The 19,379-nt window shown below is 42.2% G+C and overlaps 1 protein-coding gene across 1 annotated transcript; it reads right to left on the bottom strand.

Annotated features, from left to right (window-relative positions):
- Positions 1 to 2,155: 2,155 nt before the first annotated feature.
- On the bottom strand, positions 2,156 to 19,379 carry LOC124120476. The gene is made up of 5 exons (XM_046483307.2): positions 18,497 to 19,379; positions 12,687 to 12,722; positions 12,125 to 12,234; positions 4,356 to 4,412; positions 2,156 to 3,712 (listed from the first exon to the last, which is right to left on the bottom strand). The coding sequence occupies exons 1-5, from the start codon at positions 19,005 to 19,007 to the stop codon at positions 3,017 to 3,019; spliced, it is 1,410 nt and encodes a 469-aa protein (XP_046339263.2). The 5' UTR covers positions 19,008 to 19,379; the 3' UTR covers positions 2,156 to 3,016.

Here is a 19,379-nt window from a genome sequence, read left to right on the forward strand (position 1 = left end):
AGTTGGTTGGTGGGTTTGTTGTTAACGCCGCACTCAGCAATATTCCAGCTATATGACGGCGGTCTGTTAATAATCCAGACTGGACCAGACAATCCAGTGATTGACATCATGAGCATCGATCCACGCAATTGGGATATGTGACATGCATCAACCAGATCAGCGAGCCTTGCCTTTTACGGCAAGCATGGGTTGCTGAAGACCTATTCTACCCCGGATATTCACGGTTCTTGCCGTTAACAGTCAGTTTACGGGATTATCTTAACACAAACAAAGACGGTACTATTTGTTTTTGTAAGGGGGAAACCAGAAAGTCAATACACACATCACCAAACAGATGTTTTGATGCCACAGTCATTTGAAGAAAAGATGAGACGTAAGACTCCGGGAACACGTGATGATGCGGGACGCCTGCACACTACAAATGTCCTTGACCCTTGGTCAGCCATTGCTGAAGTTGGCCAATCGCCGGCGCAAAAGAAACAGCAATATGGTAGTGGGCGTGTATATGTCTTTAGTCATACGGGAGATGTGTGGCTCCTTATCAAATTTGAAAACTGTCAGAACTTCATCATTTAGTTGCATGCAGGGACTAATAGTGCAAAGCATACCAGCGTGGGGGGTCGTTTTTCCTTGTGCTGAGTTGCGTCTCCTGGTGGATCATAATACTTCGTTCGCGAATTCGAACTCCCTACCCCCACCCCACGATTGTCATAATTGGGTTCATGTATTGTTGTTTCGGTTATTTGAAGAGACGTGTCTTCAGGTGTTATAGTGTTGAAATACAGGTTAAAGCTCACTCACTCACTCAGTCATTCCCATTATAGTGTGTTTTGACGAAACAACACTGGGGTACCGTATTCGACGTAATAAGCGCCCAGGGCACTCTCAAAATTAGAAATAGGAGGCTCTTATTAGAATATTATTTTAATGGAAAAAACCGAGTTGAAAAATAAATTTCGTGGTCTATGCTGACAGCCTGAAATGTTTATATACGACATATATATTTTTCCAGAATTTAATTGCCTATAATTAAGGGTGCATATAACACACGAGTGCGTATTATACGCGAATAAATAAGTCTTGTGTACATTGATCAATCCGAAGGGGTGCTAAATGGGATTGTTCATTAGTCAATATATTAGCAAATATCGCCATGGGCGCTGATTAGAGCGGGGCGCTTATTACGTCGAATACGGTATTATTTTTTTATTGTGTTCACTTCTACTTCTTTGAGCTCACAGATAAAAAACAATCAACACTTCCGCCGCGAACAGCCTGAGCCAGTGGTGGTTTATCATACATATTTCATCATACCAATAAATAGAAAACTGGAATATTTGTTTATTATTACAAATGATATCCGTTCTATGTTTCAAATTAAAGAATTACAGACAAATTATAGAAAGGACACACGTTTGGACAAGGGAGGTATTTTGAAGCAAATTATACAGATGGTTAAAGATATACGCGTATTTATGGAAGGGAACGTTATGTTAGTATATGTACGTGCATGCACGCGTTAGTGCTAGCCCACTGAGACACTATACTGCAGTTTAACATGAATTCCCCACTCAGACACAGAATACTGACTCCGAGCCGACCAGTCCTTGTTTTAACCCCATAATACCAAGCGCCAGATAGGATAACAAGTACCATCATTTAACTTCTTTTGGTATGACGCGACCGGGGATCGAACCCCGACCTTCCGCTCTCCGGGCGGACCCTCTACTATTAGGCCACGGAGGCGGTCGCTTAGACATACTGGTGACAAGTACAGGTTTGTTTGTTTGTTGTTTAACGCCGCACTCAGCAATATTCCAGCTATATGACGGCGGTCTGTTAATAATCGAATCTGGACCAGACAATCTAGTGATTGGCATCATGAGCATCGTCCCATTCAATTGGGATACGATGACATGCATCAACCAAGTCAGCGAGCCTGGCCACCCGATCCCGTTAGTCGCCGGATGTATTTTGCATAGTTCACGGTTGATATACCTAAAATGGATAGTCGCCTTTTACGGCAAGCATGGGTTGCTGAAGACCAATTCTACCCCGATCTTCACGGGTCGGCAAGTATAGGTGAACAAACATACCGGAATACAATGACGTATTTATTGAACAGTAGTTGTGCAATTATGAGTTTTGTTATTTTCGAATTTCTTATAAACGGATGACTTCATTGATCACTGTCAAAATATGCCCCTGCGAAAAATAAGATGAAAGACATTAACACATAAATAATATGCGAAAGAGTTACATCATCTACCTTGGCTAAGCCATACAGCAACAACTCCAGGATTTCGAAGATCTGACTTTAGGGCCAGTGTGTATCGACGGCGCCATGAACGTTTTTCCGCAAACCGCATTCGAGAGATCGATGGATATGGCAGTGAGAGCGTAATGATACGGGCGGTATTCTCCCACGCTGATAGAACAAGCACAAGACATCTTTACGTGTTAATCCAATGAACATAGTCATTAAATCTAGAACACTCTCTCTACTACCACCAAGTCCCTGTGGTACTCGGCACATTAAAACCCATGACTCCCTTCCAATTCTCCAATCGAGAGTATCCTGACTGACGTAAGCAATGAATCATTTCGAGTCGTCTAGCGATCTAGAAACATGATTATTGCGCTGACAGTATTGATGTCCTTGAGGAATAACACTTCTCCTAATTTGCAGATGTTATAGGTGGGAGAGTTGTCACTGCCATTCTCATCATCAGATTTGACAGTCGGTGTATTTTCAATCAGGAAAAAAGCTTTTGTCAGAGCTGCACAAATATCATAAGTGCAACAAACTGTGCCACGAAAACACTACTGAGCACGAGGAACAGACACGTGCCATAGTAACACCACTGAGCAGAAGACAGCTATGAACCATGGTACCACTATGAGAATTAGGCACAACTATGTCCCATCGTAATAGATTGACCAGGAGCAGAGCTCTACTCCATCGTAACACAGATGGGCACGAGGCACAGCTATTCGTTATGCTGTCCCTCTTGTGTTACGCCTCTGATTCAAAACTCTCCCTTCCCATGTTGAACAGAGCCGAGATTCCTAACTCTAAGTTGGGTTTTTCGACATTTACGTATTCAGTGAGCGAAATGGGTAGGTAACCCATTTCATTTCTACAGTTTTTGAAAACAGCTCGACCTGCGTTTCTTGTTGCTACTTGTAACAAAACATCCTTCCTTTTGACAGATAAGTACACAGCATCCCCCCGATTTTCCCCGGTGGCAACGAAGTAGGAAATTCCAAGTCGTTCAAGTTCCTTTCTGAACATTTCATTTTCAGAATTTGATATTGTTTGTTTGAACTGTTTTACAATTTGAGAGGGGAGCAAATAGAAAGATGGCGACATCAGCGAATTAGGCACAAAACCAACATGTCCATGAGCATTTTTACACTTGTACATATTACCATGAGTGGGTTCATCGTGTAACATTTCCAACACGTCTCCTTCTTCAACGTTAAGTTCATCCTCATTGTCAGTCAGCCGTGACTCTCTCGCCTCGTACACGAATCCCCCCTTCACGCGTATGTTGAGGGCATGCAGCAATGTAGCCTGTGGTTTGGTCACCCGCTTCAAGGAATACTGTACATTCACGGTATCCTCAGCTCCTACTAACACAGCATCCTCCATCTGTTGATCGTCTAGGTCGGTACTGCTCTCAGTGGTCAGGCTGACAGGGCTGCTACTCTGATAAATGAGATAAGTGGTCAGTACATGCGGGGACGTTTACAGTTTGTTCTACAAAAAATGTAATATCTCAGCTCCCATGGGTTTACTTGTTGACTTTAGAAGTCAGGCTTTACTTTGAGCGTTGTTTAAGTCCACATTAAAAGAGTAGCGAGTGAGGATGCAACATTATTGCAGTTATATCAAGGTGCGTCACTTCGATGCAGGTCGTAGAAGTTTGCCTTTTTCGTGCAGCCCACAGGTGAAATGAACCGATGTTTATCCGAATGCATTGGGTAAAGGGAAGTTACTCGTTTCGTCTGACACGGGTTTTGCTAACTCGGAGAAACTGGGAACAAAATTATATTCCGGACCTGTTTGAATGAATGTTGGGGAGAAAAATTCGTTGTCGACCGATCTCTCGGGGCATATGATGTGATGTGCCCTGTGTGTGAGACTTTGTACCCTCGCCTAACGGATCGGGGTACATGGGATCACGCACGGGGTACATCACACTATATACCCCTCGAAATCCGTTGAGTTCAGAGCGCTTGGGACATGTTACAATTCAACCGTGTCATGACTCTGTAGACTTTGATTGAAGTGATATGTGGAATAGTTACACGTGAATGAATCACTTACCCCAACTGATGAGAATACTCACTTGGGTTGTTGCTTTCCGCAGCTGGGTGTCGTCCAGGGCCTGGCATCTGTGCCAGATCTGTAATACATGCATCAAACATCAGAACCCAGGATCTAGAGAACCATTGGAAGTTGTGGTGAGTTGAAATGGGGTTACACGTCGCGTTCAAGATTATTGCACTTTTTAGCAAGATTATTGCACTTATATGGCGTGCGTGCGTCCTTGCCTGTGCCGACCAGTCATTGTTTTATCCCCCATTTATACTGACACACAACAGAACAGCAACATACAAATAATAATGATTTATTTATTTTGGGCTGGGGGATTCCCATTACTTATGTAATACAGCAAACCACTTGACCCCATCCTGAGGGGAAACGCCCTGCAGTGTCAAGTGCTGAGATGACCAGGCCTAGTGGTGAAAATACTAACATTTTGGGGCCATGAATATCCGCAACTACCGGCGGATACTGGGGGATTCCCATTACTTATGTAATACAGCAAACCACTTGACCCCATCCTGAGGGGAAACGCCCTGCAGTGTCAAGTGCTGAGATGACCAGGCCTAGTGGTGAAAATACTAACATTTTGGGGCCATGAATATCCGCAACTACCGGCGGATACTCTGCCACAGATTATAGCTGGGAAGGGAAACGCCTTCAACAATAGATTACAATGACATAGCTGCAAAGGGAAACGCCTTCAACAGTGATTACAGATTACATAGCTGCGAAGGGAAACGCCTTCAACAGTGGATTACAGATGTAGCTGAGAAGGGAAACGCCTTCAACAGTAGATTACAGATGTAGCTGAGAAGGGAAACGCCTTCAACAGTGGATTACAGATAAAATAGCTGCGAAGGGAAACGCTTACAACAGTGGATTACAGATAAAGCTGTGAAGGGAAACGCCTGCCACAGTGAATTACAGATAAGGCTGTGAAGGGAAACGCCTTCAACGGTGGATTACAGATAAAGCTGTGAAGGGAAACGCCTTCAACCGTGGATTAACGATAACATAGCTGCGAAGGGAAACGCCTTCGACAGTGGATTATAGATTATGGCTGTGAAGGGAAACGCCTTCAACAGTAGATTACAGATTATAGCTGCAAAGGGAAAACGCCTTCAACAGTGGATTACAGATAAAACTGGAGGGAAACGCCTCGACAGTAGATTACCTATAACAGCTGCGAAGGGAAAATGCATTACATGGTGATTTGAAAATACATAACTATGGAGGGAAACTCCTTGACAGTGTATTATAGTACCCAAGCGCTGGGCAAAAGAGGTTAGCATGACAAATATTAAATAAGAATAAGAAGTTACATGGGTGAATGTTAATGGATATAAGCACATGGACAGAGTGTTTAAGTAATTGATGAGATATATTATTAACTCTGATAATATATTAACACAAGAATGGGAATCCCCAGTATAAAGCCTTATACATGCATGTTTAATAGTTGTTATACTAAGTAGACAAGATCTGATTACCACAGAACTGGTGGAGCAGGGGATGGAGGTGGGTGTCAACAGAAACAATGGCGATTGTGCACGAAAACCACTAAGGAACCTGCGCATCACAATGCGCAGATGAGGTGTGCAGTGCGAGTTACTGCCCTTACATTCTAAAAATAACTACTATAGTCTAATTGCGTGACTCTGTAACTGTAAGAAACATACTTAACAATAAATAAAGACTAGATGCAGTGTATAAAAGACACATGCCTTCCTAAGGTACGTACTCATACATGTCATAGCAAATGTTGTGTGTCACCATAAACTCAACTCAAATTCCTGAGTACTAATTTATACTGACACACAACAGAACAGCAACATACAAATAATAATGATTTATTTATTTTGGGCTGGGGGATTCCCATTACTTATGTAATACAGCAAACCACTTGACCCCATCCTGAGGGGAAACGCCCTGCAGTGTCAAGTGCTGAGATGACCAGGCCTAGTGGTGAAAATACTAACATTTTGGGGCCATGAATATCCGCAACTACCGGCGGATACTCTGCCAAATGAACATGAAAGAATTAAGAAATATGCCTATGATTAATTTTTAAATGAGAATCCCCCCAAAACTAACTACACAGAAGTAAACTGGTCATAGTCGTACAAGGATGTAACAAATGTATGCCCTATAACCAAGGTGGTAACTATTTCTAACCTGTATCCAAGAGAACAAACAACAAACATAAGAATATGTAGTGAACTAACATGTGTATTGGAGTCAAGAAATATGCTAAATAATCATGATAATACATTACACTTGAAGAAAAGGTTTACAGATGAATTTAACATGAATATATACACTGGGCGTTGTGGAGAAGGGTATTATGGCCAATGTTAACAAAGAAAAGGCCATATCTTTTTGAGCCCGCCACAAAACATCTTGAGGTGTACGTATATATCTGGTGTAACAAGAAGATGACCACCGACCAAGGACTTGTATGAGGTGATCTGGTACTTTAGCACTGGCTGCTGATGTAGCGGCTCCTATTCGAAAGGAATGACCATTGTAGGCATTGTCATCATAACCACACAGTCTTAATAGTTTCTTCAGTTGCACGATGAAATATGTCCTGCATAATACCTTGCCATCTACCGTAACAAATAAAGGATCAGCACTATGCACGGCATAGCGATGGCGTTGAACGAGGTAGGCTTGCATACTAGCTACAGGGCATACACAATTGCCCGTGGCTGTATAGGTGATGGTTACTCCTTTCCGGAATGGATCTGTCTTTGACGCTGCCGACAGCAAGGTGAATGAAGCCGAGATCTTGGAGAATTGCACAGCTCTAAGGGTAAGATTGTAAACTGGATTAAAGTTGTCAGTGTCACAAGCAAATTCTCCGCAACGGAGAAAGCCGAAGAACGCCAGACAACACACTGCTTTCAATAGTCCACAGGTGTAGGGATCAAAAACACCATGATTTAGAGCCATAACAATCTTAGCTAAGATAGGAGTTGTTATTGGCAAGCGGGGTGATGTGGACAGCCCTTGATGTCTTTTTACCCCCTGCACAATAGTTTGCAACCGAATTAAAGAACCGGATGTCCAAGGGTTAGGTAAACCTACTTGTAAATACCTAAACCGAATGCCACACAGGTATGATTTAATGGTAGAATATCGTAGCAACATTCTACGGTAACAGTGAGCCACAAATCTAATGAGAATGTCTTCCGAGATAGGAGGTAAAGTAGTAGTCCACACGAACCCCTGCATAGTCATGAAGGTGAGAAATGCGTTAACTCCTGATTGGTAGACCTGATATGTTCTGGTAGACACAGCTGATGACCACAAAAGTTCGATGTCTGCCTCGATATTTCCTCCATGGGTTACGGGTACATCAGGTCTGTCAGCTGAGGACACGGGGTTGGGTGACACTCTGCATCTGGTGCTAGGTGACGAAATCTGGCTATCTGCAATCGTGAGAGAGCATCACTTATAGCATTATCCACACCAGGAACATGTTTAGCACAAAACACATAATTCCATTGAATAGCATGTAAGGTTAATTGTCTCATAAAACGCATGATAAGAGGGATAGGGGATCTGCCTTTGTTGATGATAGCAACAGTGGCCTGGTTGTCACAGTAGAAACACACACACTTATTTGACCACAAGGGTCCCCATAAATGGGCAGCTGTCACAATGGGAAATAACTCCAAGAGTGCTATTGACAAGTTTACTCCTGCCAAACTAAACAGTTCTGTGGACCAGGTGGATGAAAACCATCTGCCTTGGAAGAAACCCCCATATCCAAGAGATGCTGCCGCGTCTGTGTACAACTGAAAATCAGGTGAGTTGATAGTGTCTGTAATAAACATGGAGACACCATTCCAATTTTGAAGAAAGTAGCGCCACATTTGGAAATCCAGCAGGCAGTCAGCTGAGAGATGCACAATGTCCCGTAGGTTGGAAACCGAGTGAGCTACCCCTAATAGGTATCCAATAAAACTTCTGCCTGGTCTAATGATGCGCATGGCAAAGTTCATGTGTCCCAGAATCACTAAGAGATCCCTCTTAGTCACATGGGTTTTCTTGATTATATGGTCGATCAAGGTGACAATTCTCTGCACTTTCTCCGTAGGCAGGCGGGCCTCCATCCGAGAAGAATCCAGGGTGATGCCAAGATATTCTAGGCATTCCGAAGGACCAGCTGTCTTAGCTTTAGATAAGGGAATGTCCAAGTCATGAAACATAGTGAGCATATTGTTCATAATAGTCTGTCCAAGAGAATGGTCTTTGGCGAAACATATGAAGTCATCCAACAGATGAAGAATGAGTGGTATCTGGTAACAGTTTTGGGCTGTCCAGCATATGGCTATGGACAACTGATCAAATATTTTTGGACTGGACCTACATCCAAACACTAGTCTAGTGAAGTAGTAAAACTGTTGGCGCCATTTAATACCGTGAAGATGCCACAGGTCAGGGTGGATGGGTATAAGTTTAAAAGCATCTGTGATGTCAGTTTTACACATAACAGATCCTGGCCCAAGTTGTTTGATGACATTGATGGCATCATCCACTGTCACATATGACAAGGAATACTTGTCCTTGTCGATCAAGGAATTGAGGCTGGGATTCACACAATCGTCGTGAGGAGCCGACATATCCACAATCAGTCTCTGCTTTCTGGAATACTTCCCTTCGACCAGTCCAATGGGGTTGATGCGGTGAATTGGGAAGGGTGATATATCAAACGGACCAATGAGATAGCCCCTGTCTCGTTCCTGTTGCAGAAGAGTGTCGACAGCTGCCGACTTCTTGCGTCCTCTGGTGGATAACAAATTCTTGCACTCATATGTCCTAGTAGGGGGGGTGATCTATGCCTGTAAAATACCCATCTGATATCCCCGAAACCAGTTCTTGCACGAAATGTTTATCGGGATGTTTTCCCAGTTGTTGCTGTAACACGTCTACCTTAATTGGAGATATGACTGCATTAAGGGGTAGTCACTTGGAACGTGTTGATTTGTCTGATGTCTTCGAACACTTCTTGATTGCATGATTCTTCTGACATCCAGCACAGACATGAGCAAATCTACAGTTCGGACGTACACACGATTCGTAGTTGAAATTATTGCACACTGGACGTCCTTCATGAAACACAATTTGACGACCTTGAGCATCTTGGTTTCGAGGTCGGGCTTGGCTACGATTGAACATATGTGGGAGATTCTTATCTCGTTTGTTGGCACTAGCCTGGTGGATGGCTAAAGGGCAGAATTCTGTGGGGTGGTTGATTCCATGACAGTGTTGACACCTATTGTTCTTGTCAGAATTGAAAACTCTTAGGTATAACTCTTGATCCAACTTGCTCCAATCTACTTTGACATTGGACTGCAGAAGAGCTGAAGCGGCTTTGGCTGAAAACATCTTATGGTAGGTGTAGAAATCACTTTCCTCACCTTCGTTGCTAAGGCCCAAAATAAGATCAAGATATCTGTCCAATTCTACACTTCTCTGAGGCCATCGGGTCAACATAATTCTCTTGTAGCGATTGAAAGCAGTGATGAAGTGTTTGAGACTGAGGGTTTTCTGTAGTCTGGGATCTCCGGCTGGTTTTAGTCGTAATTCACCATTCCCCAGTTCAATTGTACGAGGGTTAGTGGGTATATCATCTGGAACTAGTAGCAGTGCTAGGTTGACATCTCTACCTTCCACTATGTGCTGACGTAAACTCGCAGACACTGTATCTATACGGGGAAGGGAATTAGGGTCTAAGCCAAAATTACCTGTAACATGATGGGTAGTGCTTGAGGCTGTGTTGTCATAAACAGTATCGAGGGTGAAGGGACGTGAGGTGGAGAAGCCTGGTGGCCCTTGACCCTGTTGAAGTCTGTCATGTAAGGCAGTCTGCAGAGAAAACTGGCTGTCTATGATATTTGGAGGCACAGTGAGATTGGCATGGTTATTGGTGGTTGAATTGACCTTCTCTGCTAGTGCAGCCACTGTTGCCACCAGTTGATTGACTGTCATGGATAAACCTTGAAGGTCGGTCACACACGAGTTGGGCCCATTGTGGTCATCTGAGGTAATGGTGGCACTGGAGGAGACAGTCCTACTAGGCAAGTGAGTCCTGTGCACCTCAGTGGCATCCGATGATTCAGGCTCTCCTGACTGTCCCCGTGCCGACTCTGATGGGCGGTTGCGTAAATACAACGCCAGAAGTTGAGCCTTGGTGAGACTCGGGGGAAGATGTTGAATCCCGATGTCCCTGGCAATTCGTGCCCTCAGCTGGGACACATACCAGTTCCTGGGATCTCCGTCGTAAATCCCCGGATTTTCGTGGCGATACCTCGCACGGAAAGTCTCTGCGTCTACAGATTGTGCGCTGTCGATAGATGTTTGCTCGTGGTCGGAAGTAGCAGGGCCGCCATGTTGGATCGCAATGTCGTCCGTAGTGTGCGCCGATGACCTATTTCTGCTTCGATGTCTCTTTGGACGACGAGTAGCCATGGCGTGACGATCATTCGATGAAAATGATCTTTGACGAGAAAAGATCGTTCCAGCCGACTTACAGCAAACGAAACTGACGTAGTGAGTGTGTCAAGTCGATTAACGTAGCTTACGATGTCAACAGAAACAATGGCGATTGTGCACGAAAACCACTAAGGAACCTGCGCATCACAATGCGCAGATGAGGTGTGCAGTGCGAGTTACTGCCCTTACATTCTAAAAATAACTACTATAGTCTAATTGCGTGACTCTGTAACTGTAAGAAACATACTTAACAATAAATAAAGACTAGATGCAGTGTATAAAAGACACATGCCATCCTAAGGTACGTACTCATACATGTCATAGCAAATGTTGTGTGTCACCATAAACTCAACTCAAATTCCTGAGTACTAAATTGCCGATCGCCGAGCAGGAATACAACACGTATCATCTTTTGACGTCTTATGGTATGACGAGGCCGGGGATCGAACCACCAACCATCCGCTTTCCAGGAGCGCTCTATCCACTACACTACGGAGGAGGTCCAAAGAATATTACACCCTTATATATGCATGCTTCATATGCTGGGTATGATATTGCTCTGATATTAAAACAGCGCTGTACAAAGCGATGTTATAGCAATCTTCTTCTTGAGAATACAATGACATTTTTGACTGAAATAACATCTAACAGTACACAACACTATCTGTCAGTATTGTCAAAGAATTCTTACACAGGATTCAACGCGTATGTGCAGCTATGTAACTTTCATTTTCACAACATCAATAGGATCGACATATGAATTTTCCCCAAATTAATAACATCGGTAGAACAGATCCGAATGTGATTAACGTAAACGTCGTGATTTCAAGACGTTAGAGCAGCTTTAATAACTTCTTTATTAAATGTGAACTTCAATGGAGAACGCACTACGTAAGTAATACACGCTTAATCTTGTAAACAAGTGTCATATCCTTTGCTACATGGCTATACATAATATAGATACGAGTCCATTGCTCAGTGTTTCTTGGTACGTAAGATTACATATAAAACCGTACTGACTCACAAATAATTAGTTCACACTACCCACACGTTCAATGAATATTCATCACGCAATGCTATCCAGAATCAAATGTGGCGGACACCTATAAGTACTGTGAATAAAACTGATATTATGCAAGATATAATTTGGTAGGTTAGGCGAATGATACAACAGTATATGTACCGGTGTGTGACTGATGGCAACAAAAGCAAAGAGCAAATACATTTTTTACGCAATATGTGTGACTTGTGTATTTGATGACTACTCGTTATTTGGCACCATACCTTGATCCTACGTCTGATGTTGTCAGGGATACGGAGAGTTGCTCTCAGCGTTGGTGGTTCTGACATCACTGACCTATTAGTTTTGCATAAGTCTGTAACACTGACATGTGCTACAACGATAAAAAGAATTACACCTGAGAGGGGTGTGCTACATACATAACAATGGCGTGAATTAAGATTTATAACTTTTAGGCCACACCTTTTAAATTATATGTTTCGCGGATTTATTCCAGCTTTTCCACACAAGATCGGTCAAGAAAAATTAAATAGCTATGCCTATCATTTATTTTTTTATTTATATGAAAATCATTCTGCTGTGGAGTTACTGCAGCTGGCTTCTTGAATCACCGATAGTGATGTAAACATGGAATTTATATAAGAAAATCTTTTTAGTGAGGTTCTATATTACTAGCGGGAGATATATTAAACATAAATTATGTATAACTGATTTCTTTTCCGGTTGCTCTTCAGTATGAGCGGCGGGCCCGTGAAACGAAAAATAAAAAAATGTGTGGCCTTAGATATATATGAAGAAAAATCACATCGTAAAATGTCTACTCACATCCATTAGTGCATATTTTGGCTGGCATCATCGGTGCTGGAACATAATATACGCTACAATTATCCACATTCCATGTAACATAGGGTTAAAGCGTTCGCTCGTCACGCCAAAGACTCGGGTTCGATTCCCGACATGGGTACAATGTGTGAAGCCCATTTCTGGTGTCCCTCGCCGTGATATTGCTTGAATATTGCTAAGAGCGGCGTAAAACCATACTCACTCACTCACTCACTCCATGAACCATATCAAAAGGCAAACGTAACTGTGATCGCCTTCTTCCTAAACATATTTACTTGACGCACCTCATTCCATGATTTTAAAAGACCTGATGTTTAATTAGGATAAAGACGCGGAAGTATTCTGAAGATGCCAATTTTTGTATTACTAAAAACATATCTACCTTAATTCAAACAAGTGTTTTCTTGCAGTTTTTATGTTCTGCACACAAGCTTTGGTGAGATGTCTGGTTATTGTTCCCAAAGCAGTTTGAAAGGAATAGACAATGTGAGGTGTTGGTTTCCTTTTGTCTCAGTACGCGTCAAACGGCGTTACAAAGCGTCTTGAGAAATGATTTATTATGTACAGGGAGGATTGTTAAATCAGTATCGCTTAAATGTCAAAATAAGTAATGGTATCAGTTTTCAAAATGCGTTTCCGTACATGTTCAAACTATTACACATTGTTATGATGCCATTATGAATAAATAAACCATGGTTAAGTCAGTGCGTGATGTTGTTTTAGGTAGAATGCACAAAGTGCAAAAGAGGATACAAAAATGGAACAAAACCCATTCTGCCCAGCATGAAAAGTTTGTAGTTGCTCCCACTGACAAGGCCTCAAAGTATCATAACCATTTTACGTACGCATCACATTTAGCCCCTCAACGCCGAGCGCCAGACAGGGTAACAACAAGTACCATCTTTTAACGTCTTTTGGTATGACGCGGCCGGGGATCGATCCCCGGACCTTCACCCCTCCGGGCGGACGCTCTACCACTAGACCACTCTTTATAGAGAGTATCTGTTTTCGTTTGTTTGTTTCATTTTGTTTAACGCCGCACTCAGCAATATTCCAGCTTTATGACGGCGGTCTGTAAATAATCCAGACTGGACCAGACAATCAATTGATTGACTTCATGAACATCGATCCACGCAATTGGGATACGATGACATTCATCAACCAAGTCAGCGAGCCTGACCACCCGATCCCGTTAGTGGCCTCTTGCGACAAGCATAGTCGCCTTTTACTGCAAGCATGGGTTGATGAAGACCTATTCTACCGCGGATCTTTACGGGTCAGAGAGTATCTGAGACAAGTGGAATTAATACCACGTGGGTTCTCAAAAACTCAAAGGATTTGCTTGCCATTTCACAATCTCAAAAAAGAACCGGATTCAATTGTGTCGAAACATTTGATTTTTCAAATTTGTACACCACTATCCCACATGACAAACTTAAGGGGAAATTTCATTCCTTGGGCCATGGGATTTTTTTTCACAAACCGTTGTGATCATACATACAGTTATCTATGTTCAGAGGTTCAGGTCAATTTGTCCAAAATGAAAGCAAATGCCATCTGACGTTTACTGAGAAAACACTATTGTGAAATGTTGGACATTGATATTATCTATGTAAAATTTGGGGGTAAGACATTTAGGCAAGAAGTAGGCATTCCCATGGGCGCCAATCAGAATTTCAGGCATTTCAGAATTTCTGCTTGAAATGGCAAATCAGAATATTAATAATCTGATATCGTTCAATAACCATCAAATAGCCAATTCCTTTCCACGTTATTACCCACCTGAACTTGAAATAAAGGAGACCAGTGAGACCGCCTCATCTGTTTCATACTTAGATCTATGCATAAAGATTCGGAGTGACAAAACCCTCCCCACAAGACTGTGTGACAAGAAGGGTGTGCAAATTTCCAATGGTAAACGTTCCTTTATGTCGAACTATCTTCCTGAAGCTCCAGCCCTTGGAGTCTACATTTCACAACTTTTGAGATACAACCGAGCATGCTCTTTCTACCAAGATTTCAAAGAGCGTCAAACGTCTCTTGCTCAGAAGGTGTATCATCATCACAACATTCCAGGCCTCAGTAAAGCTTTCAAAATGTTTTAAAGGGGAAGTGTACACGCAAAAATCACTTTCTTTCTTTTTCTAAACAAAACGCAATTTTAGAATTAATTAGTATTAGTATACACTCATTTTTTTCACAGTGAAAGTAGGAAGCTCACAATAGTGTGAAAATGATATGCCGTTATGAGGCCTTCGTTTTTCGAGCTAAACAGGCCTGAGTTATCCCCCTTAGATTATGACGTAATTGGTGCCAATTCAACTGGGTCCCTGTCTATTCTCAACGCAAAAGATATCAAGTACCAGTTTGCGGTAAAACAACATGGCCTACGACACACTCCGGCGCAGTGGTGACTCAGCATAACACTATGCTGGCTGGCATCTGAGACGCTAGAATCACACACCTAGACCTACACCACGTGAAGCGGCTCTAACAAAGCATGATGACGTCATAATGTTTATTAATTGGCACCAATGACGTCATATTGCAAGGGGCATAAGCCATGGTGTTTTTGTTGTGGAAATAGAACACTTGGTAAATGTGAAAAATATAAATCGTTTTAATGCGATAAATATGTTAATTAATTGTGATATTTTTATATTTTTGTCTATGACACTTCTAGGTTAACACTTTTAATGTGGAAAAAGTACAAAATAGGTTAATTTCCGTGTGAACTTGCCCTTTAAGGTAGACATGTGGAGGACATTTCCAAAATTGACGGATCAGTGACACAAATTATGTCCGATGCAATTCCCTATTTGGTACCATATCTTCTTGTGTTATTAGGTGAAGAATTGACTTGCCTTTGCATGTGTTTGTGACGGGTGCCATTGGTGGCACAGGATGCGCTCACCTTTTCGCGAACACCTGGCATCATCACTATTTGATAGTGATTCATGAACACGTGATCATGATATAGTAAATCGTAAATTGACTTTGGCAGATATTTCTTATAGAAAGGGCTTTGTCGCTTTTATTATCATATTATTTCATTACCATAACAAAGATTTTATATATGTTTGTGTGTTTTGCAGGACTCACGTGCATATACGTCCAATGCGGCATGATAATGCGCCACTCGTATTTCTCGCATTAATTTCATGCTCGCATTAACTTAATGATTTACATTACGTATTGAGGGCTGTGGGGTAGCCTAGTGATTAAAGCGTTCGCTCGTCACGCCGAATACCCAGGTTCGATTCCCCACATGGCACATGGGTACAATGTTTGAAGCCCATTTCTGGTGTCCCCTGTCGTGATATTGCTGGAATATTGCTAAAAGCGACGTAAAACCATACTCACTCACTCTCTCACATTACGCATTCGGGCTATACCTTAGTATTAGTTGAAACACTCACTGCACACTGACCAAACAATTCTCTAAAGGGAGATTTTTGCAGATTTCACTTCCGAATGTATACTGCATTGACGTAATTAGCGTAGTCAGTTCACTGATGAATGCGGGGAACCTTGACCTTTGATTATGACATCTGTACCAAGGTTTAAACTATTTGAAAAGACAGGGGACAACGAATAATGCCCAACACACTCTGAGCTTCCTATGTATATTGGTGTAAATAGTCAGCATGCTTGAGGGTAATAAAAGTTCATCTCAACCTGGACTGTTTGAAAATGCCACTACATAAAAACGTCAACGCCAGAGAATAAACAGTCAATTATGTGCTGAACAGATTCCATTGTACGTAGGACCGCCTCCGTGGTCTAGTGGTAGAGCGATCCCCGACCGCGTCATACCAAGAAACGTTAAAAGATGGTACTTGTTGTTACCCTGTCTGGCGCTCGGCATTAAGGGGCTAAAAGAAGGACTGGTCGGCTCGGAGTCAGTATACTGTGTCTGAGTGGGGTATTCATGTTAAACTGCGGCATGGTATCTCAGTGGGCTAGCACTATAAATCGGCTTCACTCCGGACTAGTACAAGCAGCCACACACACACACACACACACACACACACACACACACACACACACACACACACACACACGTGCATGCATGTCGCTATATAAGTGCAATAATCTTGGACGCGACGTTAACCCCATTTCACCTCACCTTTGGGCGTAAAAGGCAAAATAATTATGAAAACTATATGAATGGATCACCAGCTGTTAAAACAACAAGTGGCCTGGTTAGCATACTATTAAAAATAGTATGAACTAGTTATATATGATTTCAGTTAAAACCTTAAACATCTCATTGCCATGACTGTCTATTATGCCATCCAGAGAGGGTGTCTTGTTCATGAACTATTGATCGTCGGCTATTTTCCGCCCGCATCGTGTTTTCCCGCAAAAAGGAAGTAATTTGGTTATTTCGTATGATATAAATATAAAGCAAGGCTCCCATGTAGTGTTGGAATGAACCAATGAAATTACCTGGATAAGTATGATAAAATACCCCCGTGAAGATCCGGGTAAGAACTTGTGTTTAGCAACCCGTACTTGTAAGAGGCGACTGACGGGATTCCGTGGTCAGGCTCGCTGACTGGGTTCATGCATACACGTCATATTATCCTAAATGCGTTGAATGATGCTCATGATATTAATCCATGGATTGTATGGTCCAGATCGCCGCCATATAGCTGTAATATTGCTGAGTGAGGCGCTAAACAACAAACACATTAATTAGATAATGTTTTGGTGCGGTTTTTTCATAACCTTGCTCTATGCGAGTATGTATGTTCAATCGTGGTTAGCTTTCATTCATAGAGTTTGTTTGTTGTTTAACGCGGCACTCCAGCTATATGACGACGGTCTGTTAATAATCGACTCTGGACCAGACAATCCAGTGTTTGACATCATGAGCATCGATCCACGCAATGTTGATACATGTTGACATGCATCAACCAAGTTATCAGCCTGACCACCCGATCCCCTCAGTCGCCTCTTACGACAGGCATAGTCGCCTTTTACGGCAAGCACGGGTTGCTGAAGACCTGTTCTACCCCGGATCTTCACGGGTACGTAGCACAGAGTAACAGGATATGTCGTTTGTATACTGTGTGAACGGTATAGAGTAATACGTCTTGTGTATATTGTGTGAACGGTATAGAGTAATACGTCTTGTGTATATTGTGTAAACGGTATAGAGTAATACGTCTTGTGTATATTGTGTGAACGGTATAGAGTAATACGTCTTGTGTATATTGTGTGAACGGTATAGAGTAATACGTCTTGTGTATATTGTGTGAACGGTATAGAGTAATACGTCTTGTGTATATTGTGTGAACGATATAGAGTAATACGTCTTGTGTATATTGTGTGAACGGTATAGAGTAATACGTCTTGTGTATATTGTGTGAACGATATAGAGTAATACGTCTTGTGTATATTGTGTGAACGGTATAGAGTAATATGTCTTGTGTATATTGTGTGAACGGTATAGAGTTATACGTCTTGTGTATATTGTATGAACGGTATAGAGGAATACGTCTTGTGTATATTGTGTGAACGGTATAGAGTAGTACGTCTTGTGTATATTGTGTGAACGATATAGAGTAAAACGTCTTGTGTATATTGTATAGCATAGATTAGTAGGGTACGTATATATTTGATTTCCTGGCAATCTTTACTCAATTACTCAACACTGCTTAAATGTATCAATGCATAGGTCTAAATATGTTAATGTAATCTTATATCGATGTTCGAGTATTTTCACTGAGCAGCGAACTAACCTGGTGTACAGTGCGTGTTGTGTTAAAGGTAGGATGACTTACCCGGTTTCTTCAAATAGTCCATAAATATGTCCTTCCACCCGTCAGACTTTGTGTCAATGATCTGAAATGTCAACAGCTCTGACGGCACTCTACACTCGTCCACGTGGAGTGCCACTATGTTGTTTGTGTCGTGGTCAATGTCATACTGCACGGCCAGCTGAAGTTGATACATGGCATAATTCGACTTAAGAAAATTCTCAGATAGAATAAAGACGATTCTATCCGATGTGAAAATGAACATAGTCATTAAATCTAGAACCCTTTCTCCTACCACCAAGTCCCTGTGGTACTCGGCACATTTAAAGCCATGACTCCCTTCCAATTCATCAATGAGCTTTCTCGTCCAAATGGAATCGAGATTATCCTGACAGAAGTAGGCGTGGAACTGTTTCGAGTCGCTCAACGATCTAGGAACATGCTTACTGCCCTGACTGTCTTGATGTCCTGGATCCCTTCCTTGAGGAATAACACTGTCTCCTGATTTGCGGAGGTAGACTGTAAGAGTTGCCATTGCCACATCGGTAATGAAAACACTGTCAGAGAATGTCGTCTGCTCGGCGAATAGGTTTGCAATACTCGTCTTGGGCCCACCTGGGAAGTCAGTACTGGTAAACGTGGTAAAATCCACAAGCGTTGATCCATACAGAGTTGAGACTGTAAAATTCGTCCTTCGATGGTCTTGGAATCTGTCGAGTTTTTAGATATCCTGAACCCTCGTCATGTTCAAGTATCTGTTGAGCGGTGGCAGTCTTGTGCAATCTGACATCACGATCCGGATATTTATGTATTCACACGTCGTCTAATTTAAAACATCAAATTGCCCTGTAATTCACTCAAAAATCTATTAATAAAACACTTCCTTCGTCTACTCGTACAGGAGAAT

Source organism: Haliotis rufescens, unplaced genomic scaffold (assembly GCF_023055435.1).
Source record: "Haliotis rufescens isolate VD_foot unplaced genomic scaffold, xgHalRufe1.0.p SCAF_11, whole genome shotgun sequence".
In the NCBI taxonomy this organism is placed as follows: Eukaryota; Metazoa; Mollusca; class Gastropoda; order Lepetellida; family Haliotidae; genus Haliotis; species Haliotis rufescens.